The following is a 26,755-nucleotide window of genomic DNA, read 5'->3' on the forward strand; positions in this document are numbered from 1 at the left end:
AACAAAGTGATCCTGGATTGTTGCCTTCTATCTGGAGTTCCCAAAATGATGACTGAAAGCAGCAGGGGGAATCGGGAGGGAGGACAAAACTGCAGTCAAGAAAAAAGGCAAAAAGGTGTAAGAGAGCATTGAGAGCCCAGGCTGAGCTGTGCAGCCTGCAGAGCCCTCAGCTTCACTCTGGGAACATCTGCCAGAGCCATGGATGTGGCATTCACCAGCACTCTGGAAGCTAAAGCACTTAAATATTGACGTGTTCCTGTGGTTGGATTTGAACAGTCATGAAAATAACTTCTTCCCCGGCAGGCTGGGCTCCTCTGTGGCACAGGAGGTCCTGTCAGTGCCTCTAAACCAGCCTTTACCTCAGGCTATAAATAGTACACTACCTACCTGGCTGCTTCTTTTTTTCCCACTAAGATCATGCTCTTCAAAAATCATGGAGATTCCAGCAAGCAGCTCCATCCAAACTGTGGTTTGGCATTTGGTTGGTGTGATGTATTACCGTGTACATAAATGCCATCAGGGTGATTGATTTATGGTGACTGATCAAATACACTGGTATTTCTCTAATTTTAATAGAGATTTTTTAAAACATGATGCCTATCATCTCTTTCTGTGAAGGCTATTGACTTCATAACATCTGTAAATATGTATCTGAACTATCCCTTTTAGTGTTCTTAGACAATGTAATCCAAGCAATAGTTTTGGAGATAACCTGTTTCTCTATCCTGCTCTGTTTCCTTTAATCAAAGCTAAGATTTCTCCTGAGTGAGAAATCATTTTAACATAAACATGGGCTAAGGAGTATATACATTGCCTCCACCTCTCTGGGGGTGGAAAGTCAGTGAATTACTGTGTGAGGAGTGTGTGTGCACACAGTGCATTGACTGTAGATGATGAAAAATACAGATTTATATTACCCAGAGAGGGTTAAGAATTGCACAGAACCAACCTGTGTTTGGTGACGTTCATCTGCTTTAGCTTCCAAATCTCAGCAAATGAGAGAGAAATGAAACAGTTCCAAACCCAGGACTGGAAGCTGTCCGTTAATCCTGGCCCTTTGTTCCCCTGTGGCATGGGATGGATTGCTCAAAAGCTGAGGAAACTGCCTAGGAGCCATCCTGCAGATTCTGAGTGAATGCAGTTCTGTCCAGTGAATAACACCAGGTTGTTCAGCAGGGAAAATGAAGCTGTTTTCTGTGCAGTAGAGTTCCTGACCAAGGATCTCTCTGTCTGTCTGTCCATCCAGCAGCTGCTTCTCCAGCTCAGCATCAAGCTGCTCAAAGCACAGGGTGAGAATACATGCAGGAGTCAGAGCAGCAATGTTCCCATCCATGATCCATGTTGCTTCCTTTGGCTCTCAGATGTAGGCAGAATGCTCTCAGGAGAGGCTCACTCTCTCTGTGGACATTTTTGATTAGTTGGGATTTGACTCCAGTTTTGATGAATAAACAAGTGAAGCTGGTTCAGCAAACCATTTATTGATTTATTTGTTTAAAGACATGTATTTTACAGTGATGCCACGGAGAGAACACCACAACAGGGTTATTTAGTGGGTGGAAAGAGAGCATTCAGGTGTGTGTGAGTTGAGGTGACATCACCCAGCTAAGGACGTCTCAGCTTGGACTGGGGAGCTCAGCGTGCTGTTCATATTGGTCAAAGGCAAAATGTTCCTAAATTCATAACTGAACCAGCTCTCTGGAAGTGGGAATAAACACAATTTTCGAGCTGACTCAAAAAAAAAAAGAGAAATTGGATTTATTTTTTATATTTTTTCTCCTAATTGTTCTAAGACAATTTCATTTTAAAATCACCCCTACTGAAAAATCTTGGATATTCTTAATATGCATCTTAAACTTCCTGTTGCCTTTTGTCCCTTTTTCTTCCCATTTTCCTATGAAAAAAAGTAGGGGAAAGGCTACAACAGAAAGAAGCTTGTCAGTTTTTCTAATAATCTCTAGAGTCCTCTAAAATAGGTTCTGTTGATTTATTATATGCAGTTTAGTTTTGAAATAGTTGCGCTAATAGTGCCAGGAGTTACTGTAGGGAATCAAGTCATTAACAGAGCCTCATGTAGAAAACTTTCCTAATGCACTCTCTTTTCCTTAATCCTCGCTGAGAACTGGATGGGGAAACAGCAGCAGGAGGGAGGCACAGCAAGCTGAGGTTCACCAGAGGGTGGCTGGTGGGTGCTGGTAAAAGTGGAAGGGGAAATGGTTCTGCTAAGAAAATACTTCTCTCACAGAAAATAGAAGTAGAATTCTAGAAAATAGAGTCAGGCTGGATCATTCAGCTGGGAAGCTTTCAGAAATCGTATGAACATGATCCGTAAACAACTCCAAGGATGACTTTTAAGAACCTCTTTCTCCCCCTGCTTGGTATGCTGGTCGTTTATCATTGTGCTGAAATGGAATCCCCTTTCAAAGATGTAACAGCTTCTTGTTTACTTAAACACAAAGTGGACGATGGGCTGAAAGGTTTTTCTGCCAGCAGAGCAGTCACAGAGAGCTTGGTACAGCTCTGGAGCCAAAACAACTGTGCAGCCCCCACATCCTGCACCGAGCCAAGGCAGCCCTGGGTGAAGGGAGCTGGGGTGTCCTGTGCCAGAGCTGAGTCCTCGGTGGGTTCCATGAGCTACAGGAGAGAACCAGGGCTGTGGGTGTGGGCAGGTGACCCCTCAGAGGGACAGGGAGCTCTCTGGCAGGTGACCCTGCACATCCTGTGGCTCGCTCTGCCCTCTGAAACCACAGGGCACAGGGTGGTATGGAAGCGAGTACAGCAAAGATCAGATTCACCAGGGTTAGTCTGGGGTGAGGTTTCTCCTGCACTTTGCCCTACCAGGGAAGCTGGAAGCTCCAGCAGCACATCCCTGATCCACCCTGGGCACATCTCTGGGAGCCATAGCACCATCCCTCAGGACCAGAGGGCTTGTGCTGAGCTCCTGAGAAATTAAATGTGTCTCCACATATCTATACAGAGAAAGCACATTTTAAAATAGCAGGGCAGTGAGTAGTGAGAACCCTGTGACACCACCGAAGGTAGAACTCCCTGAGCAGAGCAGGCAGCATTCCCATGCATCCCATGCAGAGCTCATCAGGTCTCTCTTGCACAGTCCTTGTCCCTGTTCCTCTGCTCAGGTGTCAGCTCTTGCAAAGCAGGAGAATCCAGGGAATTCCAGCCAGTGGGATGCAGACAAGTAGTTTCTACCCAACCTAAAAATTTGTTTTTCTTCTGCAGGACCTGAGCTGTGCTTTCCCCCTCCCACCTGCCTCCCTCCTGCCACATGCCAGGGTGGTGTCCAGCAGCTGGACCAGCTCTCCCCAGCCCAGGATGGTCCCACAGTTGTGACTGAGCAGAGTCACAGTGTTTCAGCAACCTGCAGTTTGTTGTAACCTCTCATTTTCTCAGTCTGCTGTGTGTTAACTGAGTACTTCAGTGGGGAATTCCTCGGGGCTTTGCAGGGTGCAGCTGGGGTCTCACATGCAGGGCGGCTGATTTGTGGCTGCAGTGCAGCTGGCAGCATTTTCTGGGATTTTCTTAAAGCTTTGGTGAGTTTCCCTTCCACAAGTGAGTCTCTGTCCTGTGGGACACCAGCCTCCATAGGGGCCAAGGTATGAACCACACACTCAGGAAGCTGGTTGTCATTTTGATTTTGGTTTGGGTTTTTTTTTGTTTTTTTTTTTTAATTTGAAATAATTCTTTCAAGCAGATTCAGGGCAGATACCACTGACCTCTTACCACAAACTTTTAACATGTAATCGCAATGATAAAGTCATACAGCTTAAAACACAAAACAAGGGGTGGGGGAAGAGAAAGAGGCCACTGCCATGTGTGTCTGGTCCCAGCTCAGGGAGAGTGGCCATGTGGGTTCAGTCATCCTCTGGCTGAGTGGGACTGCACTGGGGCCGCATGCTTGGGCTCCAGTTGAGGTCTTTGATCATGAAATCAATCCCTTGTCTGGGTCCTTCACTGGCTCATGCTCCACCTCTCCTCCCTGCAGTGTCCCCACAGAGCCCTGGGGCTGTGGGCTTTGCCTCCCTGTGTGCTCCCACTCCTCAGCAGCGTCCTTCTGCAGTCCTGGGCAGGGTGTGTGTGCAGCCTCCTTCAGTTCTGTGAGTGTGGCTGTCGGTCCGTGGATCAGTCTGGAGTATATGTCTGTCTCTGGACATGTGTACGTGGTGTAGCAGTGCTCTGGTCAATAAAGCTTTCATATACATAGCAGCAATGGAGTCTTGCCATCAGGAGACACACAGGGCCAGCTACTGGGTGGGGCTAGCAGGCGTTGCAGGCACTGTGGCCCCTCTCTGTTTGTTCTTCCTCTTCTTGGTGCCAGACTTAGTGTCTTTGGTGTCTTTCCGATTTCTGTTCCCATTATCTTGCTTTCCTTGCTCTTCCTTTTTCTTCCTTTTCCCTGCAGTGAAGCAAAGGGGCAGCGTGAGGTGGAGTGAGGCATCAGGGAACAGATTGTCTGTGTCCACCTCCCCCTGCCCTGCTGCTTAATTCCTGTGCATCTATCTAGTCACTGCTCAGAACCATTTCCCCTCAAAACATCCAACACAGCTGCAATCCTTGTCCAGTCTATAACAACATAAAGCATTCTATAACAAGATAAAGCGTTCTATAACAAGATCCAGTCTATAACAAGATAAACCACCATTCATCCTGAAGACACTCTAATTTCTGGGAAAAACAGACCTAATTCTGGTAGAGAACTCCCATCACGGCAGAACACAGGCATGCACCCTGGCCAGGGAAGAAGCTAAAATAGCTGAAACTTGTGGCACACTTGGCAAGCAGTGCCAAAAATCACCTCTCTGGGGGGCTGAGCCCCTTCCACCTGCAGTTCTTCCAGCTACCACGACATCATCTCCTCTGCACTTCAGAGAGGTCAGGAGCTGCACAGAACATTTGTGACACTGGACAACTGGCTGACTACTCGTGCCTGACCTATACAGGGTGTAGGGAGGGATGACAAGACACTCCACCTCTGCTCACCTTCGGGGCACTGGCTCTTCTGCACGGTGCATCGCCGCACCTCCGTGGTTGGAGGACACAGAGACACGTCCCCAGAGGGAGCCTGCAGAATCCGCCGTGTGCGCTCTTCGTTGCCCTTCTTGAAGCCACAGAGCTTCCTTTTCTTGGAGCAGGGTCCCCACGGCCCCCACTCACTCATTTCACATTGTGCTGCCAGATAAGAAGAGAGCCCAGCTGTAGCTCCTGTTCTTGGGTTGCTGACTCAGGCCATCCCAGAGCCATCCCACAGCCATCCCAGAGCCATCCCACAGCCATCCCACAGCCATCCCACAGCCATCCCAGAGCCCACCTTAGGCTGCAAGGGAGTTTGTGTTTCCCCAGCAGCTTCCTAAGCCCCCAGCCAGCCCATTCCTTGCCACACCACACCAGCTCTGGTTCACATTACACAAATGCCAGGCTGGTTCCTAGCTGGCTCTGCTCCATGAAGGGCTGTGCTGTCACCCCCTTGACACAGGTACAAGAAGGGGTTTGGTTCATCATCTAAACCCCCCTGCACCCAAAACCAGACATGCCTGATGCCACTTACCAGGACTGCTGCACTCCATGGTGCCGTTGGCAGCAGCATAGCCTTCGGGGCATGTGACGTAACATCTCCCTTTGTGCAAATACAAACCTTCCTTACATTTTGTGCAAAAGTTTCGACTGAAACAGGACTCACAGTTCTCAATTTTGCATTCTGGGGAAGAAAAAAAAAAAACAAAAACACCAAAGCCATCATGTAGTCTGATGTGAACAAAAGACTCAAGAAGCTCCACACTGCCAACCAGAGCTCAGTCCTGGCTCCCAGGGGTTTTGCAGCAGCCGGGGCATGTCTCTGAGCATCTTGCCTGGCCTGGCCGTGCCACTCAGAAGTCAGTTTTCTTTGCACCATTCCCTGTGCAGGACAGCCCTATGCTGCAGCTCTCACAGCCAGCAGCAGCCACTGCCAGGACAGAATCAGGGTGGGAAGGTTTTGGGTTAGTGTTCAGCTGAGCATCAGTCAGCCAAAGGGGACAGTGCAAAGGACACAGCCCCAGCTCCAGCTGCAGCTACATGACAGGCTGCGTGGAAAGGGAGTTGGATGGAAACCTGGCTGTGAGGGTGCTGTGCATGGATCTGCCAGGGGAGTGATCACACGTTTCCACGGCCAGCTCTTTCTGGTGCTCTGGATAGCCAAAGCACCAGAATGGTGCTCTGATGCAAGCCAAGGATTTCACTCAGAGCTGCCTGACTCTGGTGAGCAGCACAGCAGGAAAAGAGGCACTAAATGCCTGAAAGGATCTCCCTCCTCCAGGAAGGAACAGTCTGGCTCCAGTCTGGCAACCCATGTAGCAAAACTGCCCAGAGGTCCTGCAAGACCCCGCGGCTGCCTCATGGGGTTCTTGCCAGGCAGATGGTTGCCCTGCTTAGCCCTTTCTCCCCTTCCATACAGCCACAGCACCTGAGCAGAGGCACACACTGCCCTGCAGAGCTCTGCCTCCCACCCTGCCCCTTCCCTGCCACCCCACACTCACTGATGCACTTGTTCATGTCCGTGTTGCGAAGGCCAAAGTATCCCAGTGGACAAGAAGGCAGGCAAATCCCAATTTGCCGGATATCATTCCGCTCCAGGAGGATGAAGAGTTTGGGGGAACACCTCAGGCACCCATTGAACTCGGAGCACAGGTCACAACCTCTGGCACAGCCCTGACTGAGCTCGGTGCTGACTGGAAGAGCAGGAGAGAGGCAGTGGTTAGTGTTGGGCTCTGCAGGCACCAGCTGTGACCCCAAACCTCTGGCACCACTGGCAGGAAGGGCAGGAAGTGGGGCAGAGCGAGGGTCAGTGTGCTGCAGCACTGACACACTCCCAGCACTGTTCCAGCCCAACACCATGGCCCTGTCCCTGTCCCTGACACCCACAGGGACATCGAGAGTCATGATAGTGGCAGCACTGAGGAGCAGAACCCAGAAGCAGCCACCAGCTGTGCCCAGAGCCCCAGCATTGTCCACCCCAGCCCACTGCCTCCCAGCCCTGATGCCCACACGGGGCAGACACTCACGATGGGCATGTGCCCAGGGCTCCAGCACCTCCTGCTGCCTCCCCGCTCCGAGCTGGCCGTGCCTCCATGCTGAGGACCAGTGGGGAGCAGAGCACACGGCCCTGGAGTGAAACAATTCCACTAATTCCGTCCATGCTGCGTCCCAGGCTGGATCTCCCTCTGACCCTGCCTATGTTAAACTCTCTCTGGCAGTCAGGAGGTGTCACTGCCCCCAAAATAGAGATATGTTCTCTCAGCTCCTACATTCAGTCCAAGAAAAATACTCAATCCCATGTCTTGAGAGTTTTCTGCTTTTAATTATCATATAAAATTCTGCTTGTTTTGAAACCAATCGCATTCTTTGCAGGCTAGAATGCAGGTTATTTTTATTAGTTTATTATGCAAGCCATGTCCTTGTTTATAGAAAAGCCATGTATTTAAAAGATGTATTCTTTTAAATACTGTGTTTACTACACTTCAAAAGCAAGAGCTGAGCAGCACAGTGTTCACGTGCCAGGAGTAGAGGTAAGAGAGCTGTCCTTGTCCCCCTGCTGTGACCCAAGAGCCTGGCAGTCCCCACTGACTGCCCCATTGCTGGGCCTGTGGGTCTGGGGGCTGCTGCAGCCTTGGGAAGAGACACAGAAGGCAGGAGGGTCCTCAGCCCCCCAGAAGGGTTCACTGGTCTCTATTGGGATCCCCTTGGCACTGTGGGCAACACAGGGACCCCCGGGAATTTGGCCCCATCCCTCCCGCAGCGCTGGGCTCTGGTGCCAAGCTCTGCATCCATGGCAAAGGTATAAACTGGGCCCTCGCTGGAAATTGCCCTTTATAGCATTAGCCATGACGTCAGGTTTTCCTTGTTCTCCCAGGGCTCGGCAGTCCCAGTTTTAATATAAAATCAATTTTCTATAATTCAATTTAAAACGGTTTTAATGTAAAACAGTTCTAACATCATGAGCTCACATAAAGGAGGGCAAACGCCTGCGGCTGCTCTTGTGCCAGTTCTGCCTGGCTGCCCTGCAAGAGCCCTGCCAGGGACCCTCTGGGCTGGGGAGATAACTGACCCCACTGTGACCTCAGGGCACACTGCAGCTCGGGGCTGGGGCAGGTCAGGGGACAGGGCAGGGAGTGTCTGCCTGGAAGTGGGACTGGGGGAGCTCTTGGGACACTGCAGGTCCTGCCCAGCTCCCTGTGCTATAAACACATTCACACCAGCACGACCCTCATGGCACCATGAGAGGAAGTAGAGAAGAAAAGCATTTCATACATACTTCGTCTTTGCCTCTTGCCCTTCACCACTTTGCTGCTGCCTGTTAGATCCATCGAGCTTAGAAAAACCACCACCACAAGCAGTCCAAGCTGCATAGTAACTCTCCAGCGCTGCAGCCCCTCCGTCGTGGGGTGGTTGGGGGAGCGTGCTCCACAGCTGGGGTCTCTGCTGCCACTAAATCGTCTCGGGTGGGATCAGAGCTGAGAGTCTGTGCACAGAGCCGGGTCTGGGACCATATCCACAAACTACATCAGCACCAGCGAGCTTAGGTAGCAGGTAACATGGCTCTACCTTCATCCCCGTCAGGAGTGCAGGAGCTTGGCCCCAGTCCCATCGGGGGCTCGGCAGCAGGCGTTAGCTGCTTGCAGGTTCCAGGTGTGCTGGCAGGAACTGCAAAAGAAGAGGAGAACAGGTTAACTTGACAGACAGCATCGTTCCCACAATGGCTGGGGGTGAGCACAGGGGTTGTGGGGTGAACTGGGGGTGCTGGCAGCACCCAGAGCGGTGTGGGGAGAGCTGTGCTCCAGCCTCATCCATAAGTCCCTGTTGCTAATAGTCAGCACCCATTGAAATGCTCAGCACAGGCTTTGCCATCTGCCAGTGCTGCAAACAGTTATAGCTGGAACTTGTTTAAAATAGAGCCAGACCCCTGGGCCGCCCTCCCCGAGCGGCAGATGGCTGCTGCGGGTGCCAGGCACACAAGATGTTTCCCATCAAGTGGGCACCTCTGGGGCTGGTAGTTGAGCCTAGCAGAGAGTGAGCCTGCTGTCCCCAGCTGGGGCTGGGGCTGTCTGGGGACGGGGTGGGATCCTCTGTGAGCTGCCCAAAATGCTGTGTTTCTCCTCTGAGGGAATTTCCAAACCTCCCATCTCCCATTCCCCGAAGCACAGGGCAGGGTCAGTGCAGGAGCTGCTCTGCCCAGGCTCACCAACTCCCACAGCCCTGCTGTTAGACACAGCCCAGCTGTGAGTGCCACACTGCCCTCAGCAAGCCATGGCATGGAGCAGCCAAATGTGCATGGCAGGACAGACTGATGGCATGGCAACACCAGCGGGACGGGCTGGGCAGCAAACCAATGGCTCTGCACGAACTTCTGGAGAGAAAAGGGAAGCCCAGTTGCCCTATGGCCGGCCAGCCAGCACCCAGGGCTCCACATGTCCCATCCTTTCCTGAGAGAGCCCAAGCCCTTGCTCCAGCTGGCTGCTGACAGGGCATTTTCCCTGAGTTTTCAGGTGGTTTTCCCTGTGCCTGGTGTGAAGGAAGGGCAAGCTCCGTGCTGTACCAAGAGCTCTGGCACTGCCAAGCAGGGCCATGCTCCTCTCTGCAGCTGGCAGAGCAAAGCCCTGCCAACGGCGGACATTGTGTGGGAATAAAGGCGACAACATTTGCTCTGCGAAGTCAAATGAAACAGAAAATTGTTTTAATCCCTTTATAATAACTGCGCAATCACTGATGCCCCAAACGACTGGTGGCGACCGTGCTGGAAGTGAGCCTGGCCTCAGCCTGGGATGGCCAGGGTCCCCGGGGGGCTGAGGGGCCACTGCAGCGCCCCTACTCCAGCCCACCTAAGAGTGGTTCTGGCGGCACAGCACCTGGAGGGAGGAGCTGTCCCATCAGCAGGTGTGGGCTGGCAGCTGCTGCAGGGAGAGGTGACACAGGGACATGCCATGGAGATGTGGCAGCACATGCCGTGACACTGAGCTGTGCCCCATGTGGGCACCTCCTGGCAGTGCTGGCTCACCTGTGCCAGCAGGGCTGGTGGCCATCAGGGCCACATCCACTGTCCCCCTTCCCTGGTGCTTCTGAACTTTTCACCGTGTCCCTGCTGCGCCTGCCAGGGCAGGAGCCCAGCGCTCCCCATGTGCTTGTCGTTACAGCCCACGGCTGGTCCACAGGATTTTCAAATAAATAATTAGTCACTTGTGTAAACACCAACTTGTTCTGCACTTCCAAGCCTGTTTGCTGCAAGCTGCTTTATAAACACTGTCAAGTGCTTAAGCTGGGCTGCGGGAATATTTACGGAGCAGGGAGCTGTGCAGAGTGGGGATCCCTGCAGCCCCTCTGCTCCTTGTGCAGTGACCTGGGCATGGTGCCAGGCTTCCCTGCAAGGTGGGGACAGCAGGTCAGGAGGGTCCCTCTGATGGCAGGTGGTGTGGAATGGTCTGGCCATGCATAGCACAGCCAGAGGACCCTGGGGACACAAGCAGGTGTGTCATGTGCAGCACAGCCCAAACTGTCCCCAGATGAGTGCCAAGTGCCAGCGGCTCTGGAGGGACTGTGGTGCCACTGCCTGCTCCGGCAGCCCCTGGTTTTTAATTACGGTGGTTTTGCGGGTGAAGCGCGTTCACAGGAAGCACTCGCCGTGTTTACACAACACTCACAGTTTGGGCACAATCCCCCAGCGTGGGGACTGCAGCAGGGATGGATGTCTGGAGGGAGCAGCACAGCCCCAGCGTGCCAAGAGCCAGCAGGAAGCTTGTGCCACCACCACGTACCCCAAATCTGAGAGCCTGGGCGCTCCAGGGCAGGGAGGTGCCACTGGAAACCTTGAGACTGCAGCACAGACCAAGCAAGCACACACTTTTCCCTCCTTTCTCCTTGCTTTCTAGCCCAAAGAGAGCCTGGACAGCTGCTCCCTCAGCACAGAAAGGCCACTGGCATTCTAGGCGCTGCAGAGTCAGTGCCTTGGCAGGTCACACACCATTCATAGATCTCCAAATCCTCCCCATGAGCACCTGGAGTCTGTGGTGAGCCGTCTGGCTGGACTGCTGGCTCTTCCCACCCTCACTGCAGGACACGAGTTATGATTCTTTCTGTTATTGCAGCCATCAGTCAAGCTCAGGTTGCTACAAACAATTTCCAGTCTAAACATTAGCAGGATTTATGCCATTATCCCATCTACAGGAAGAATTTGGGGTAACCTGAATTGCTCTGAATTCATTTATGGAGACACCTGGCCCCTGAATCTGAGATGGCACTAAGCCTTGTTTGCAATTCAATCAGGATAAATTGGTCCTTGGGAGCTCCAATACAAACCAGAAAATGTAAACCATCCAGATAATTTGCCATTAGTCCTCCTACACACGAGGTGAGAAAGACCAACATTATATCCCTGGGATATCTGAGACCTAATCCACAATAACTAAATTCCTGATATATTGCCTCTTGCTGAATATACCAGGGATCTGTAATGTAAACGGGCTCTCCAAAGGTTTACTGAGCCCCGGAGAGAAGGACCAGATGCTGGAGGCAGGACAAACCTGGTTAGTAGCAGTAGGAATGAACCCCTGGGAACTGCCAGCTCGCTGCCAACAGCCGGCTGGGCACCAGCTGGGAGGTGAGGAATTTGGGTTTCCAGGTCCTCGAGCTGGATGGGGAATTTGAACTTCCCCTTGGTAGTCAGTGAGGGATGTGAATATGTGGAAATTAGCTTCCTGCAGGAGGAGGCATGGTTTCCCAGGGTCTCACTCGGGTTAGTTTGGTCCCAGGTCTCCCAGGGGACAGCACCTGGGGCAAACCACCCCAAACCCTCCCAGCCCCATGGCCCAGCCCAGCTCCAGAAGGTTGGCAGCAGCAGCTCCGTGCTGCCAACTCATTCCCCAGCCTGCCTTTTTGGAGATTTCAACAGGCTCCTCACACACCACTGATGGCACCCAGCTATCAGAGGCAGCACCATTGTCCCTGCTCCCCAGGCACACAGGGATGTCCCCATGGTGCTCCTTGAGCCTGCTGTCTGCTCCGCCTACTCTGGTGACCCCATGGCAGAGCTCCTGCCATGGGAGGGAAGCAGCCAGGGCTGAGGGAGCATGTTTGGGCCCTTGTTCTCTTTGGGAAAGTCCCTCTCTTCTGCTCTGTTCTGTGGGCTGTTTCCCTATCAGCCCATGCTCCAGGAGCTCCTGTGAAACCCTCGGCAGAGGAAGGTCCCACCGCGTTTGGCTCGGCCATCACAGCTGCCACAGGGTGTCTCACATGCCTCCAGCAAATGTCTCTGCACATGCACAGGCAGAGCCACTTTGTTCTGCTTAATCCTTGAAGCAATAAAAGACGACTGCATTAAGTCAAATTTCCGAACCAGAAGGTCTTCATTTGATATTAGATCCCAGTGCCAAGTTCTGCAAAATCCCCAACCCATAAACTTCACTGAAAAAATAAAATAATAAAGCCCAATCTGGCAGCAGAGCTATCCACAGCATTGTTGAGGTCTGACTTCTTCCACCAGCTCCTGCACTGCATTCTCCAGATCTGCAGAGCCATGCTGTGACCCACTGATGGGGAATACACTGAGGAGAGGCTGCTGCTCATAGCCACCCCTCTGCCCTGGCTGCTCTGGGGGTCAGCAGCACCTCAGCCCCTGCAGCTCCAGCCCCAGCTCCCTGCCTGCCTTGCTCAGTGCCTGGCACAGTAGCTGCTCCAAGGAACACTGTGATCCATAGTGCCACAGGCCTCCCCCCAGGAGTGCTTGTGCTTCAGTGCTATAAAACATCAGGAAATGTTTTACAGGGGGATTTCCATGGCCCTCATGCCAGCACAGAGGCGGCACACTGCTCTGGAGGAGGAGAAGGAGGCAGAGCCCTGAGGCAGGCTGCAAGGATCCATGCCTGCTGCTTCTCCACAGAGCCAGAGCAGCATCTGGAATTGCACTGGAGTCATCCTGGCAGGCACAGCTCTGTGCTGTGATCAGGGTGCTGCCATGGCTGCATTCATGGGAAAAGCAAACCTGTACCTGTTGGGCACAACTCAGGCGGGTTTGAGCCTCCTAAAGATCATTAACTCACCAGAACAGCAGAACCAAATCTCAGACCAGGAAAGAGAACAGCCCAATTCGGGGTAGCACAGACCAGGGCACTGAAAACTTTGCTTTTCCCCCAAAAGGGTTCCCTAAAGGGCAATTGTTGAGCAGGGACATGCTCAGCAGGTGCCCCTGGAGGTGTGGGTGGACACACAGCATGTATAGCCCTGGCTGTGGGGAGCAGGGTGAGCACAGCCAGGGGTGCTGAGGCTCATCCTACAGCAAGTGCACACACTCAGCTCAATACACATTCCCCTCTTACTCCGGTATAAATGCGTGCAAACAAGAGCTTACAGCTCCTTCCAGCACAAACCCTGACTGCCAGCTTTGTAAACACAAATTTCCAGGCTCACAGGAGCCCAGTGAGCCATGAGCTGCCGTGCCAATCTGCTTCTCCAGGCAAAGGCAGAGCCAAAGCCTGAAGCCCAGGGAAAAGCCCTGAGCAGCACCTGGGGCTTTCTGCTTGGCCATAAGCACAGGAATCATCTGCCAAGAGGAGCTTCCTGCAGGGATTCCCAGTGCTCTGGCTCTCCCACTGAGACATCACTGCCTGGGAAACCTGAGCCCTGGAGAGGCAGGAGTAGCACCAACTCCGGCAGCAGAGGAAAACAAACTGGGAAAAGTAACCCTCAGCTCTGGGTGAGTGGCAGGATGGAGCACCCAGTCAGCAGGAGGGAGTGAGAAGGCAGCCAGGGTGTCCTTCAGACCAGCTGCTGCTGCCAGCCTGGGCTGAGCCTATCCAAATTCTGCCTTTCTGTGGGATGACAGCACCCTGCACCATCAGGACAGGGGGACCAAGTTCTGAGCTCAGCAGGCCTGGCAGTGCTCAGGGTGGTTTGCAATGAAGGACATCCTGCAGCTGGCCTGTGCCACCCCACTGCCCATGAGCATGTGGGGAAGCTGCAATCCCAGAGGATCTGCTGGATCTATCTTCCATACCCACTCGTGGTGGGTAGGACTGGAAGCCGGTCAGTAATTTCCAGGTCTTAGGCAAAGACAGGCACTTCCATCCTTGGGGAGATGACAGGTCACCCTCACACCACACAGGGGAAGGGTCTCTGCTGCCAGGGCCATCTCTCTCAGCTGCATGATCCTGGCCTGGGGCTGTCCCCACAGCCCAGCAGGGCTGACCTGGCTCTGTTGCTCACCACAATCCCAACCTCACAGCACAGGAAGAGCTCTGCCAGCTCACATCTAGCTCGGCTGATGGAAGCATGGTGTTTCTGCTCTCTCAGCTGCTGCCTGCACACACTGGCATGGCTAGCTCGTTCTGGCAGTGCTCAGGGGGTCACTGCCCCTGCTCTGCACCCTGGCTCCTCCCTGCCGCGTCCCTCAGGGTGGTGCTGCTGCTCTCGCAGCGGCTGCGCGGGGCCAGGGAGCTGATCCAGCTCCAACGAGCCTTTTTTCCAGGGTGGTTTCCAGGCATGTTGCAGCACTGGCATTCCCAGGCCCGCAGTGCTGCTGCCATCCTCCCACCCAGCCTCCACAGCCCTGGCACCACCGAGGGGTGAGAGGATGGAGTCAGGAGTTCACTTGCCCAAGGCTTCAGACACAATCATTCCAACTGAAGAACCCTCCAGGCAGATGTTTCACTGCAAGTGCTCAGTCCCCACGGGATCTCAGCACAGAGCTGCCCACCCCAAACAGCACTGTAAGCACTGCCCCAGGTTCACAGACATTCAGGGGATAGGATTTTTTGGTGTGGGTACCTGCTGACCCCTGTGCAGCAGTGGAGGCTCCATGTGTGCCTTGTCATACAGCATTTTCTTCTGCCAGTATGGCTATTTTAATGCCTTTGACCATAAGGTGCCTCTTTAAACCCAAACCACATCACCTGAACAGCCCTCTCATGTCCCCAGGGCTGTTCAAGGGAACACACATGCCTGTAAAACACTCCAGCAGCCCAGGGGTGACCAATCCCCAGTAACCCACACCCACGTCTCACAGCACCCCGGCTCTGTCAGCGCAGAGGAGCGAGGCTGAAGTGTCACCTTGACCCGTGCCCTCACTGTGTCCCAGCCCATGGGAGCCCTCGCTGACCCATGGCAGCCAGCAGTGCATCCAGCAGCACTTCCCCTGCACATCAGCACCAGCTGCTCACACCGCTAATTATTGCCATAACCCCTATTAACTATTTCCCCACTGATCCCGCACTCAAACCGCCAGACAGCCCCTACTTACCCCACGCTCTCCAGGCGCCTGCTGTGCCCCCATGGGTGGCAGGAGGCTGGGTTAGCTGCAGCTACAGCACTACTGAGACAGCAGCAGCCTAACCATCCCGTCCTCCCATTGCCCCTGCCCTGGGATCAGAGGGAGGGCAGCAGGGCACGGCCACCCTCTGCACCGAGACCCTGCGGCTGCTCCAGAATCAGCAACGAGCTCCAGCAAGCTGATCAATACCCCGACCGGCTCTCCATGTCCCCTTCCCCAGAGTGGCAGGGGACACACGCAGCAGCCCAGCTTCCCTGCAAGCCCCACGCACCTCGGGGAGGGGGGTGGGGGCGGTGGGAAGGGGATCCCACGGGTCGTGCTGGGATTTTGTGCAGCTCTCATTGTCTGAACTCATTATCCACGTTGCACAAGGCAAACCCGCAGTCAGATGCTGACACGGCTCGCGTTCCTCATTAGCAGCCCACATTGCAAAAGCTCCATCGACACAAACATGCATGCTGAAACCCTTACCTCCAACTTGTCACTCCCTCATCACTGCGGAAAAGACTCTACTGGGTTCTCAGATTGAAAATACTATCAAGACCAACTACAAAATTCCTCAGTTCCTCCAGAGAAAGTTACACACACGCTTCTGTCAAAAAAAATGAAAAATACATTCATGGCGAGTTCATGGAGAAGTCTGGTGCGTTTGGATATTTTGGTGACTCGTTTTTTAAAGCAGGTTTCTAACGGGGTCCCAGGTTTTGCACGGAGAAACAAACCCTTCTGCGATGTGCAGGATCTCAGCTCGTAAAGATCGCTCAGGCTAGTTCCTACTCCATCAGCCCACGCTGCTCCCTGCGTATGCAAAGCAGAAAGTATGTGATCATATCAGAGCAATTTGCACATTAATAAATCCTGGTCTCAATGCGTAGACTCCGTCCCCATCCACTGGGTAGGGGCTTTTAATTATTATTATTACCAGAGTATCCAGCTTTGTAAAGGCATCCAGTGCAAACTCCTGCATGAGGGAATTCCACCCCACTAGTACCACCTCCTAAGACAATATCCAGCCAAAATATTGTGACTGTTGCAAAACCCGGACTGGAGCTCCACAAAGGACCTTCCAGCCTCGCATCCAGAGCCAACAGGGTCTCAGTAAATTACTGCAGAGTGACACACCATCGAGTTGTCTTTGTAGTCTTTTTTATTTATGACAGTTAATTCTGAGTTATTACTAACATTTTAGTGGTAAGTGGCATATGAAGTCATCAGCTGTCACAACTGCATCTGTTAATAAGCATGTCAGATATTAAAAGCAGCTTATTATCCTCTGGAGGGGGAAGGCATGAAGGCAAAGAGCTCAGAGCCTGGTTCTTTTTCCACTGCTGGCTGTGCAGCAGGAGGAAACATTCCTGCTCAGAAGAAGAGCATGGCTGCAGTTGGACTGCCTGGGACACCTGCCCTCCAGCACATCTGAGCAGCCTGGGCTCTCCTCCCTGTGCTCCCAGCTCCCTTTCCCTTCTCCACCTGCACTTCCCTGCTTCATGCAGGTGCACAGGGGACAGCAGGGCTCAGGCACCTTCCCTGAGCCCCACTGTGCCTGGTGGGATGGGCAGATCCTGCCCTGGGGCTCGGGCAGCAGCTGGCACTCCCAGGAGCCATGCTAAACCCTGCCCCAGTGTCCCTGTACAAGCCACACAGAGTTGGTGTCCACCTGCCTCCTGAGGGCCAGCAGTGCTGCCCAGCCATGACTGACCCTCCTCCCTGCTTCTGACGGGGCTGATGTGATGCTCAAGGCCATGGGGCTCTGCTGGGAGCCCTGGTGCCCTGGAGAGTTGTCCCAGGGGTGTGTGACAGGCTGCCAGCCAGCCCCTCGGCATGACACACCCATGGACCCTGGCAATCTCCTGGAAGAGACTCCCCAAGCTCTCAGGGCTCTGAGCTGGAAGCTATAGGGCACAGGCTCTTTCAAAGGAGGTGACAAACCCTGTAGTGGCTCCTGAATCCCTCCTCAGTCCCCTGCTGGGGCTGGGGCAGCTCCCTTCAGCACTCTGCTGAAGAGCCCTGCTGAAGACAGATCCCTGAGCATCCCTGGCAGCTGCTGCCATGAGCCCTGGAGTGCTCAGTGGGACTCACTTTGGACCCTAAAGCCCAAAGGAAGAGGAGGGCAGGGTGTGGATACAGAACATGGCACCAAGCAGCCCCCCAGACACACAGATTTGGAGAGCCTCATGACTTCCTCACCCACCTGCCATCCTCTCTGCTGTACACAGCACTTGTGTGGGGCAGCTGTGAACACAAGGGTGCAAAATAACCCAAACAAGAGGCAAGAGGGGAAACTCACCCCTTCTGCAGCTTTTCCTTTGTGCCCTGTGTTTGTGCTCGTGTACACAGAAGTTTTATTCATCTCCAATTTTCCTTGGCACCTCGTTAAATGTCCCTCATTTCCTATTTGTAAATGATGTCACTGAGATCCTTGCTATCTCACAGCAGCATTGTGAATGCTGCTTGTGAAGTGAATGTGTTTGCTTGTTGGCAGATGCTGAGCAGTCACTGCTGCAAGTCTCCATATTGAAGACCTTTTTCTATTTATATTTAAAGCCCTTTTACTTTCTATTCTAGGAAATTCTCAAGTACCATCAAATGTTGGCAAGGGACAATATCGCTCCATTGACTGTACAAGTAAAAAAATCTGATGAACCCAAGATCTGTATTTCATGCACATTGAACAGCCAAACCTCCTATCTGATATTGGAGTGCTGCAGCCTCAGCTGACAGCTGTAGCTCAAGTTTCAGTCTGGAGCAAATGTTTCTAAGTGAGCAATAACCCCCAAAGTCAGAGCTCTGTAGTGGCAATGCTGACAGACCCAGCTGCAGCAGCAGGGCTATCAGCACAGCAGGAATTAGCCAGCAGAGCAGCAGGTCTGGCTGAAGGCAAGGGGACATGCTCACAGCTCCCTGGTGCCAGAGGTGTCATTGCAGAGGATGGTAAATCACACTAAATCCTGCTTTAACACCCTGCACAATAAATCCAGCATCAATCCTACATTTCTTCCCTTTCTGACAGGAGCTCATTTACAGGCTTGGTTTTTTAGCTAATGGCTGTTGGAGCTGGTCCTAAATTAATCCCAAACAGGTTGTTCCTCTCCTGTACAAAAGGACATGAAATTCCCCATTTTAGCAGGATAAGATGCCTAGTGGCTCCAGATTGAAAGCAGAGCTCTGCTTTCAGGGTTCCTTAACACCCACAGCAGGTTCCTTGGGCAGCTTCATGGGCACAGTGGCTCTGCACAAAGCTATGGGGAGAAACTCACTCTCTTTCTGCACAGGACTCCCCCACATCCCCCAACCCACTCTTCAAGTAGGTGGTTCTGCTCTACATTAAACCTGCCACATTTTGGTCCAATTTCATCCCTCTATGGTTCCTGCCTCTCTCAATGAGAGGGAAGGTGTCTCCATGGAAGGCTGACCCTGCCCAGGGACCACAGAGACACCAGGAGCTGTGTCCCTCAGCCCCCAGGGCAGCTGAGGACAGGGGGAACTGCAGACATACCCAGGTCTGCAGCCAGCAGATCCAGCACTGAGCACCACAGCTTCTTTCAGACCCACATTAACCCTACCAGTGCCTACAAATTCCCAGCTGGCACAGAGGGTGCATTACTCATCCCTGGTGCCTCATCAGCCTTTGATAATATCTCAGCATAAGCAAAAAGCAGAAAAGACACTTGCAGAGAAAGCAGAAGGAAAGCAAGTACATCCTGAAGTGTCTGTGACGCTCCCAGCCTTGACATGAGGTCTTCTCTGGCCTGCTGCTCTGAGGATTCTCTGCTGCAGGATGACTGAAACTCGGGCAATTGTTTCTAATAACACCTGAATATCTGCAGGAATTATATGAATATGTATCTGAGTCCTGGGAACAGGGTTCTGCCAGTGCCTGCTCACTGCACCACCACTTGCTGTGGCTGCTGACAATGCCTGCATTCCTGGCAGGGGCTGCACTGGGGGTCAGGCACAGGGGCACTGGGATCACGCCTTCTGTGGCAGATGTGAGAGCCAGAGGATGTGGAGCTGGCTTCCTGATAGGATCACCCGGGCATGCCTCTGCTTCCCAAGCAAGCCCAGGCTTTCATCCAGTCAGTGCTGCTTGCAGGCTGTGCTCAGAGGTGGCAGTGCTGGCAGCAGCCTGTGCAGGGAGCATCTCCATCTGGGATTGTCCCTGGATTGTCATCTCGGATTGGTGCTGAGAGCCACAAGTGCAGTTTTACATTGCTTCAGTGTAAAACTCCCTGTAGGTGACAAGAGAGCAAGATCCTGTCACCCCAGAGGTGGGTGGATGAGATGCCCCATCCTGCCCAGATGTGCAGGCAGCAGCTGGATGCCTGCCTGCTCCCCTGCTCCCTGTGGGCTGCTCAGGAGTGCTCCAGCAGGACAGCCCTGCTCTAGGCTTGCCATGCCCAGGGCAGAGGGTAATTCCTGTGTGCCCCACCAGCTGCCCAGCTATTCAGACCCCTTTCTTGTGCCTGCCAGGTTTTCTGGCACCTCATCCGTGCAGTCTGGACATTTCCCCTCTCCCCAAGGAGCAACATTATGTGCATGTTGGGAAACACTCTTTTCCCATTTGCTCCAAAGGCCCTTTTCCCCTGTTGTTTGAGGAATGCTGTTTGAATTAGCTCCACGGATTGCAAACAGACCCCGTTGTTTTCCTTTCCCAATGCAGGGAGGCTTCTGTTCTCTCTGGCCTGCTGGATTAACCAGGGGCCTTACACACTGACCTCTCTGCAGCTCAGGGAAGCTAATTTAATCCCAATATTGTTACAGATCACAGCAGGATGGATCTCACAGATTCCTTGAGGCAAACCAGCATGGAGTGCTGGCAGGGACAGTAGCACGCTGTGTTTGTAAAGGCAGGAGCTGCTGCAATTTTTCTGTTAAATTCCCCTCTACAAAACTCATGCAGCTGGGGAGGACAGCAGTTCTGGGGAACAGAGGATACCCTGAGCACAGAGGTCTAATTGAGGAGATGCTCTGCCTGCATCCCCAGCACCCCTGGCACACCAGGCAGTGGAGGGCAGCTCTGAATTCTGGCAGAAGAGATGGAAATACAGACCTGCATCTCCTTGCTATTTCTTTCTCCTCGTTACTCTTTTTCCTTTGCTACCTGCTCCTGAAAGGGGTCTGTGATGTGATGCTGAGCCTGGAAAAGGCCTCAGAACCCTCACTGCAGGGCAATCCATACACATCTCACTTGTATTTTCAGGGGGAAGATCTGCCTTCTCATCCTGCATGCAGTGTCACAGCTCTGCCTCCCCTGGCTCCACAGCCCCACCTGAAACCATCACTGTCCCCAGCACAGCCAAGGAGGGTGTCCAGCCCCTGAGAGCAGGGCAGAGGGGTGCAGGAGCCACCAGGGTCTGGGGGGAAGCCCTGCCTCTCCCAGCGTCGCTTAGGGGGCTTTGATGTTAGGGAAAAATAAATTACTTTGGGACGCTATTAAAGAGAAGTTTGAATGATGACACACCACAGGGCTGGGACTTCCAGCGTTTCTTGTAAACTCCATCCAGAGCTGGAAGTGGAAGAGGCCACTGGCACAGCCAAGAGGACATGAAACCAAAAGCCTCTGCAGCAGGAGTGGCTTTGTGAGCAGCTCGTCCCTCTCCAGGCATCTGCTCCCTCCCTCCTGCCTCTGCTGCTGCAGATGTCCCCCAGGACCATGGGGCAGAGTTTGGGGAGCACGGATGGAGCACCCAAGGGAGCCACAGCCCTGTGAGGCAGTCCTGGGAGACTGGGGCAGGGATGGGAGCTGGGCATGCAGCCCCTGCTCGAGCCCATCCTTCTCTCAGCCATGATCAGTTCTTGGGAACATTCCTGCTGGATGACATTTCCCAAGGCATAGAGAAAAAAAAAAAAAAAAAAAAGCACTTTTTTCCCAATATAAATTCTTGCAACATTAAAAACCCCACACAATAGTTGTAAGCCCTGGAACGGCTGGGGGTAAAACAGCTACAGTTCGACATGGAAATAGCACTGCCATCTCCAACTGGTGAGTCCCAGATGTGGGACATCATGTGTGACAAAACCCCACAGGCAGGACATGCAGGAAGCCTGTAATTGTTGTTGTGGGCTCCCATCACTGCGTGGGGACAGGCTGGTGACCTTGGGAGTCCTGAGCACCCCATGGGTCACCTGCCACAGCGAGAGAAGTGTCCTGGATCCTGGGCTGGCACTGGGAGTGACACTGAGCTCCTTCCTGGCCCAGCTGTGCCCATGGAGAACAGGCTGTAGCAGAAGAGACCTGCACCAGTTTTGGGACTGTGGGGTGATTTTGGGATGCTGGGGTAGTTTGGGAATGCCCCAGGCATGAACTGGAGGCTCCTGCTGACCCACAGAACGGATGCTGGTGCTCTGGGTTGGACTGACACACCACCCATGGGTGGGCACTGCCTGTCTGGCTGTCCTCATTAACAGCAGACACATGTCCCCCGGGCAGGGACACATTCAGGTCAGTCCAGGAGCATCACTGCACTGAAAGCAGCTGAACAGATCAGCAGAAAACACATGGAGGGGATCCTTGAGCAGCAAAAGCTGTAGTGATGTGCTCACTGCGCTGTATTCCAAGCCATTTGCAAAGCACCTGTAATTATTTTAATTACAGCTTGGGACTCTCCCGTGCCCGTGCCAAGGGCACACGCTTCAGCTCATGCCCAGCCACCTTCTGCCATGCAGAGGTCTCCAGCAGGGCCAAGAGCTTTGCTGGTGTGGATGGGAAATGTCTACATATTGTGTCCTAAACTATATAATTAATTGGATGCAGTGCTGAGCAAGGAGCTAATTCTGCCGGGGGGTTTGGTCATTGTACAGACACAGAGAAGAGTGAGGCTCAGCCCAGCACTGCAGGGTGAGGCCAGGATGGAGGAAGCTGGGCAGGAACTGAGGTCCAGGCTGCCAGAGCCAGGGCAAGGGGAGGATGAGATGGGGAGGATGAGGAGTGAAAGGTTCCCTCGGTGGGAAGGACCAGCAGCTCTGCCCTCTCCCTTTCTGCCTTTTGCCTTTCAGTTTTGGATATGTTATCATGTGGGACCTCGAGGTGAGGCTGGCCCAGCCTGCACCCCACGTCAGCACCCAGAATCACCTCACATCACCCCACATCACCCTGGATCACTATCCCCATGACTCCCCATCATCCCCCATCCGCCTGCATCACCACCCCAATAACCCCACACTGCAGCATACCAGACACTTCAGACACCCTGCATTTGTATGCCTTTTAAATATCCACAGGACAATGGCATGAGGAAGAGATGAGTCTCACCTGGCTTTTTCAGGAGACACACCAATCCCAGCACAGGGCAGGACAAGCAAGAACACAGCCAGGGCATCAGTGGGGCAGTGGAGCAGGAGGTCAGGCAGCCTCTCCTGCCCTGGGAGATTTGGGGTTTCATTTCCAATTAAGTTTTTCATCTGGTAGCATTCAGAATTTTGATGGGAGATGAGGCTACTTTTGCCTAAGAGAGAACATACTTTCACTGCTGCGCCTGGCCCAGGAATGAGTTCTCCGCTATTAAAATGTAATTTAATTTATCTCTATGGGTTTTGTGATGACTGGGATTTGTTCTAAGGAGACCTTTAAAGGAGAACTTTTGCATTATTGAATGTATGTGCTAGGAAGTTGAGTTCTGGCATCCTCTGATAACCAAATTTCTTTTCTATCCTCCACTATATCAATCATGATAAAAGCCCCTGCCAAAGCCCTAACTCAAGCCATGCTTCTGGCATATTGTGAAACAAATCAGCAGGGAAAAAAGCAAAACCCACAAGATGCTCTAGTCCAGTATTTTTTAATGTAAGTTTCAAGGATATTGATGGTTTACCTCATCAGGTAAATATTTGTAGCACAGTTGCTTTCCCAGGGTTAACCCAGGACCAAGTGGCTGCCGAAACTGCAATTCATTTGCTTTGACAGACCCCAAGTAGCTTAAAAACGAGTTTTCCTGAAACCTGAGGCCTCGGACATGCCAAGTAACAGCACTGGTGCCTTCCCACCAATGGTTGCAGGGTGATCCCATTTTCCAGGGACTAGTCTGATGGACACCCAGCTCCCACAGTTTCCCAAACTCAGGAGACCTGAGTGGCCTGTGGGTGAGCTCTGTGCATGGGGCGATGGGCAAGGAGCCCTTGGCCCTTTGCTCCTTTGTGAGATTTCCTGCATGCAAAGAGGAAGGTGTCCTTTTTAGAACTTGATTCTATCTCTTCCCTGATGCATCAGCTTGTGGAGTGCAGCAACAGCAAACCATGCTGTGGGAATGGTTTCCTGAGAGCATCTGCAGGGCATAGCACAGGCTGAGGCCAGCAGAGAGCCAGGATGAGTTCAGCACCGAGGCTGGCATCACCCGAGTGGCGTACACACCTCGCTGGCACGGCTGGCATTGCCACCCCGTGGTCACCACGCTGGCAGGGGACAAGGTGCCTGTGCGGTCCTGGCTGCCGGCTGGGAAAGCTGCTGCTCTGCTTTGCGTATAAGTCAAAACCTGTGAGCTACTGGTTACAGACACTCAGTGCTCTAGCAGGCTGGAGTGGGAGAAGGAAAGGAGCTGCCAGATCCAGCTGGTCTCCGCTCCAGGAGCTGATGGAGGATTAGCCCAGCAGCATGTCTTTACAAATTGTCAGTTCCCAGAGTACACAAAACAAAGCTCCGAGGATTGAGTGTCTCAGCGCAGAGGCAAAGGCAAAGACTTTGGGAACCTGATAGCACTTTCCACCCAGACACAGAGACATGTGGACCCTGGCTTCCTGCGGCCCCACAGAGCCCTGCCTATCCCACAGCAGCTCAGCCTTGGCGAACTGGGGCTGTTTGCTTGGAGCAGCAGCCCCGCTGAGCCTCTCCCTCTCTAGACTGGTGCCCCACAAACCAGAGAGGGTTTGTAAAGTGACCACAGGTCTCTCCTGGGATGTCCTGGCGCACAGAAATCCGTTCCCTGCTCTCCAATGCCCACTGCCACTCTCCTGCACAAGGCTAGGGCCTCCCCACTGGCCACCCTGTCACGCACGGTGGCAGAGCTGGAAACTCTCGCTACTTGTTTCACGGGAACTTCCGACATTTCAAAAATTGTTTTCGTTCTGGCTTGGAGTGAAGACAAATATTTCAGAAATTTCCTGGATAACCTAAAGTTTAAAATATCCTCCGAACTAAAATAGAAGTGTTGGGCTATCTCAGCTCTTGCATTATGTCATATCATGCCAGCTCACGGTACACTGTGCAGAGTCACAGATGAATTCTCATGAGGAGATGTAAACAAAAATACAAATAATGTCAGCAAGGGAGGAGAAATGAAATGCTGAAATGACAAATTCTCTACAACTACTTTTTTTCCCCCCTTGTGCAAATTAATTCTCCATGGGAAATCGCTTGGATTTTTCCAATGAGCACAGCCTGGCCAAAGCAGCTCCGCTGCTCTCCGGAGCAGGAGCAGCATGCTCTGGCGGCGCTCCCCTCCAGCCCATCCAGACGCAGTCCAGCAGCGCTGCTGTCGCAGCCGTGCCGCTCCGGGATGTCCCGCTGTCCCTGTCCCCGTCTCCCTGGCCGCGCTTGACCCCTGACGGTGTTTCTCGCCCAGCAAGCCGTGCGCTCCCCGCGCAGCGCGGCCCGGCAGTGCGCGCACAGCTAACAGCGGGACGGATCGCGCAGCGAGGAGCAGGCTCCGCGCTCCCGCTCTGCCCGCCGCCGTGGCACGGCGCTTACCTGGCTCAGCTCTGCTCGGCCGGGGCTGGCTCCTGCCCTCCCTGCGCCCCGCGCATCGCCCCGCACAGCGCTCAGCGCTGCCCCGCGCTGGGGCTCCGCGCCGGGCAGACCTCCGGGCGCCGGCTGGCACCCATCCCCCTGCCTGCCCCGTGCCTCTCCAGAAAGGCACTGCTGGGAAGGAGTGCCGGGGCTCATGTCTCCGGTGCTGTATCCACCCCTTCCCACCCTCTTGGGGTTCGGTCCTGCCAGTTCCACTTGTGGGCTGTCCTCACCACTTTGGGCCTTTCTACCGCTCCCCTTCTTGTGGCTCTGGATGTCACCACAGACACGCTTTTATGAGAGTGGGCTTGTGCAAGGCTTGTATAAAGTGTTCTCAGAAATACGAGGTCCTGTCATTTGTAAAACTAATAAAAATGTCCAATAATTTTTACAAGGGAAAAATGAGTCATTGGATGGCACATTTCTCATTACTGGCATTTTACAATTAAAATGAGCATCTATTGAATCAATCGAAAGCCCTTATTGTTAGCAGACACTAATAACTTCCTGAGCTATTGAAGATACTTTTTTTCTGAAGAAACATGACCCTTTGCCACGGCATTTCTCGTCGAGAGTGGTATCCAGCTGAGACCAGCTCTGCTCAGCTCCTGCTGGAGGCTTTTCAAACACATCCTGATGAGACTGGTGGCTATAACTGGGTGGGAAATTGTTTTTAAGCCCTCAAAAATGTCCGAGATTTCAAAATTTTTCCCGCTCCACATGGGGATGAAACCAGAATTGTTCAACATTTTTACCAAAAAAAAAAAAGAAGTCCTCATGGAAACCATCTCCGGAATAGCCAATAGCCATGGGTCACGCTGAGCCAGGGGAGCAGGGACTGTGGTGGCTCAGACCGCCGTGATGGTGGCTGGGCTGGCATCAGAAGACTTTTGCTCCCAGGGTGGGACACCCATCCCGGACTTCACGACCTTTTCTGGTGAAAAATGAATCCAGTGAAACTTTCCCCACTTCACTGCAGCCATTGAGTATGCATGGCCACAATCTGCCCCACGAAGAACGAGCCAGGCCAGCAAAGTGGGGGCATCACCACCTCCTGCCTTTGGAAGACCAAGAATTTTGCTACTTAAAGCACAGCTGCTTGTGTTTTAAGGACAGTATATACAGTCAGAGCCTAATTTTCAACAGGCACTAAGCCCATCTGTTGCTGCCTCCTGGAGATCAGCCTCCCTCCAAATGTCTTGGGAGGGATCCTGGTCACCACAGTCACCACCTGCTTTTTGGAAATGGACACCCTGATGGAACAGGAGGTGTGGTCTGAGGAGGATTCAATGAGAAGGAGCCCCACAGAGGCACAGGGAGACTCTGAGTGCCCTCAGCAGCCCTTCCTTGTCCATGGAGGCTCATTTCAGCCTCAGGAGATGAGACCAAGAAGAGCCAGCCTGACTGCAGCACCTGTTCCTCAAAATTACTCCAGATGAGGCAAAAGAAATCAAAATGCAAAACCCATTTATTGCATTCAGTGGGAGTGTCTAGGGAAAGCTCCTGCTGCAGGATTTAGTGGAGGAGCTCCAGGTTGCTGTCTGGTTTTAGGAGTGCTCTTGATCCATGTACACAATCACCTGTACATCCTCAAGGCAGAGTGAGAAGCCCTTTCCCTGCCATGATGCCAGAGAAGAGAAGCTAAATTGTCCCCATGTGCTCAATTAATACAGAGATTTTTCTGAATGTGAATGGACATCTTTCCTCTCAAGCCCCAGCGGGCCCCAGGCAGCCAGGCT

General features: G+C 53.0%; 1 protein-coding gene across 3 annotated transcripts; it reads right to left on the minus strand.

Annotated features, from left to right (window-relative positions):
* Positions 1-1,459: 1,459 nt before the first annotated feature.
* On the minus strand, positions 1,460-25,121 carry RSPO1 (R-spondin 1). 3 transcript variants are annotated; one of them, XM_085081385.1, is made up of 8 exons: positions 16,221-16,277; positions 16,021-16,096; positions 15,770-15,890; positions 8,300-8,688; positions 6,525-6,716; positions 5,558-5,707; positions 4,993-5,181; positions 1,460-4,408 (listed from the first exon to the last, which is right to left on the minus strand). In XM_085081385.1, exons 4-8 carry the CDS (start codon positions 8,391-8,393, stop codon positions 4,257-4,259), a joined length of 777 nt encoding a protein of 258 aa, XP_084937511.1. In that variant the 5' UTR covers positions 8,394-8,688; positions 15,770-15,890; positions 16,021-16,096; positions 16,221-16,277; the 3' UTR covers positions 1,460-4,256. The 3 variants fall into 3 exon arrangements, with proteins under 3 accessions (XP_084937511.1, XP_084937514.1, XP_084937512.1); XM_085081388.1 differs by lacking the exons at positions 15,770-15,890; positions 16,021-16,096; positions 16,221-16,277 and adding an exon at positions 24,978-25,121; XM_085081386.1 differs by lacking the exons at positions 15,770-15,890; positions 16,021-16,096; positions 16,221-16,277 and adding an exon at positions 15,269-15,520.
* Between the last annotated feature and the right edge of the window lie 1,634 nt (positions 25,122-26,755).

Source organism: Lichenostomus cassidix, chromosome 23 (assembly GCF_008360975.1).
Source record: "Lichenostomus cassidix isolate B80296 chromosome 23, HeHo_3.0, whole genome shotgun sequence".
NCBI lineage: Eukaryota > Metazoa > Chordata > Aves > Passeriformes > Meliphagidae > Lichenostomus > Lichenostomus cassidix.

Coding starts and splice junctions, on each gene's coding strand:
- RSPO1 (XM_085081388.1), bottom strand. CDS start 8,393: ATGCAGCTTGGACTGCTTGTGGTGGTGGTTTTTCTAAGCTCGATGGAT. Junction 6,717..8,299: donor GGGCAAGAGGCAAAGACGAA/GTATGTATGAAA, acceptor CTGCTCTTCCAG/TCAGCACCGAGCTCAGTCAG. Junction 5,182..5,557: donor CATGGAGTGCAGCAGTCCTG/GTAAGTGGCATC, acceptor CTTATCTGGCAG/CACAATGTGAAATGAGTGAG.